Below are 1,260 nucleotides of genomic sequence, written 5' to 3' on the forward strand. Positions count from 1 at the left end.
GGCAGCCAGATCTCAGCTGTGACTGACGCCCGAAAACACTTGGCCAGCGGAGCAGGAAAAATGATCGCGGACGGGATTCGAACTACCGACCGTCCTCAAGATCTGCCAACCATCATGCTTTAACACGCTCGGCTACCAGCTTGCTTTTCCGAGCCCGAGGTCTGAGCTCGGTCCTGCTACAATCGTGTAGCTACAAACAGGGACGTACCACCAACCAGGTAGGCAGTTCAGTTGCGTTCGCGTGCACTGCGGTGTTGCCCACCCGACTGATGGCAGGCGCCCGCCCAGGGGGCCCGCCTGGTGTGTAGGCAGTACTGTCGAGCCAACGTGCCCAGCGGGGTTGCCTATCCATGAAATGACAGGTGCAGGACCGGCTGGCCAAGGGTGGTTATCCTCCCCTCCCATCTGAACTTACACATTGTGTCTTATGTTCTGCAGATCATGCGGCAGTCGGAGCTGGGCGCCGCCGTCGCCCTCCTCTTCATACAGGTGAGTAAAACAACACCCCCGCCCCGAGAGAAGCAGGAATTGTTTTCCTCTACACTTACATTTTCACATTGTCAAAAACGCGGCAAAAAATTTATTTCAGAATCGGCAAATCACGTCATTTGTTTTATTTTCCACGTTTTCGTACATTGGTTCTATATTTACCATCGTGTTTGAACTTCGCAGCTGACGCGCTCCGTTGTGGGCCATGGCCGCCTCATGGACCCGCCGGCCAGGAACAGCATGTGGCGCTTCGGCTTCCCCAACCCCGTCAACTACAACGACAACGAGCTCTTCTGCGGCGGCTACGCAGGTGAGGGGAAGAACGCCCGATCCACTTCGGGAGCACGGTGACTTTTTTAGCAGACAGTACCGTAAAACACCTAGACTACTTAAAAAAAAACATGAGTAACCCAGGCGAGGATCAAAAGGGGGGGGGGGGGCAAATACTTTTCGTCGCGCTTCTTCTCTCTCGTCAGGCAGGACCGAGCTCATAATTCTAGCGGGGAAGGCAGCGTGCTAAAGTGTGTTCGTTGGAGCGCGGGCATGGTCGGTAGTTCGAATCCTGTCCGCGGATCATTTTTCCCAATCTGCTGGACATGAGTCTTCGGGCGTCAGGGACAGCTGAGATCCGGATGTCGCCGGGAGCTGTTGTCACTATAGTTCCATCGTGGCTGAGTCGGTCACAAACGGGGACGTATGAAAAGAGATCGGTTTTATCGAGAGTTTTTCTCATATTCCGCATGGGCCACACCAGTGGGTAAGTCAGGATAT

The 1,260-nt window shown here is 54.4% G+C and overlaps 1 protein-coding gene across 1 annotated transcript in view; it reads left to right on the forward strand.

The window, feature by feature from the left end:
* The window catches only part of LOC113215174 (uncharacterized), a 28,467-nt gene that overhangs the window by 10,593 nt on the left and 16,614 nt on the right, over positions 1 to 1,260 (forward strand). Inside the window, exons 2-3 of the mRNA XM_026434774.2 lie at positions 439 to 489; positions 673 to 799. Of these exons, the coding sequence (XP_026290559.1) occupies positions 442 to 489; positions 673 to 799 (175 nt within the window). The 5' untranslated portion in view covers positions 439 to 441. The remainder of the gene's footprint in view (positions 1 to 438; positions 490 to 672; positions 800 to 1,260) is intronic.

The sequence above is a fragment of the Frankliniella occidentalis genome, unplaced genomic scaffold, assembly GCF_000697945.3.
Source record: "Frankliniella occidentalis isolate FOCC.00 unplaced genomic scaffold, Focc_3.1 Scaffold314, whole genome shotgun sequence".
Taxonomy (NCBI): Eukaryota; Metazoa; Arthropoda; class Insecta; order Thysanoptera; family Thripidae; genus Frankliniella; species Frankliniella occidentalis.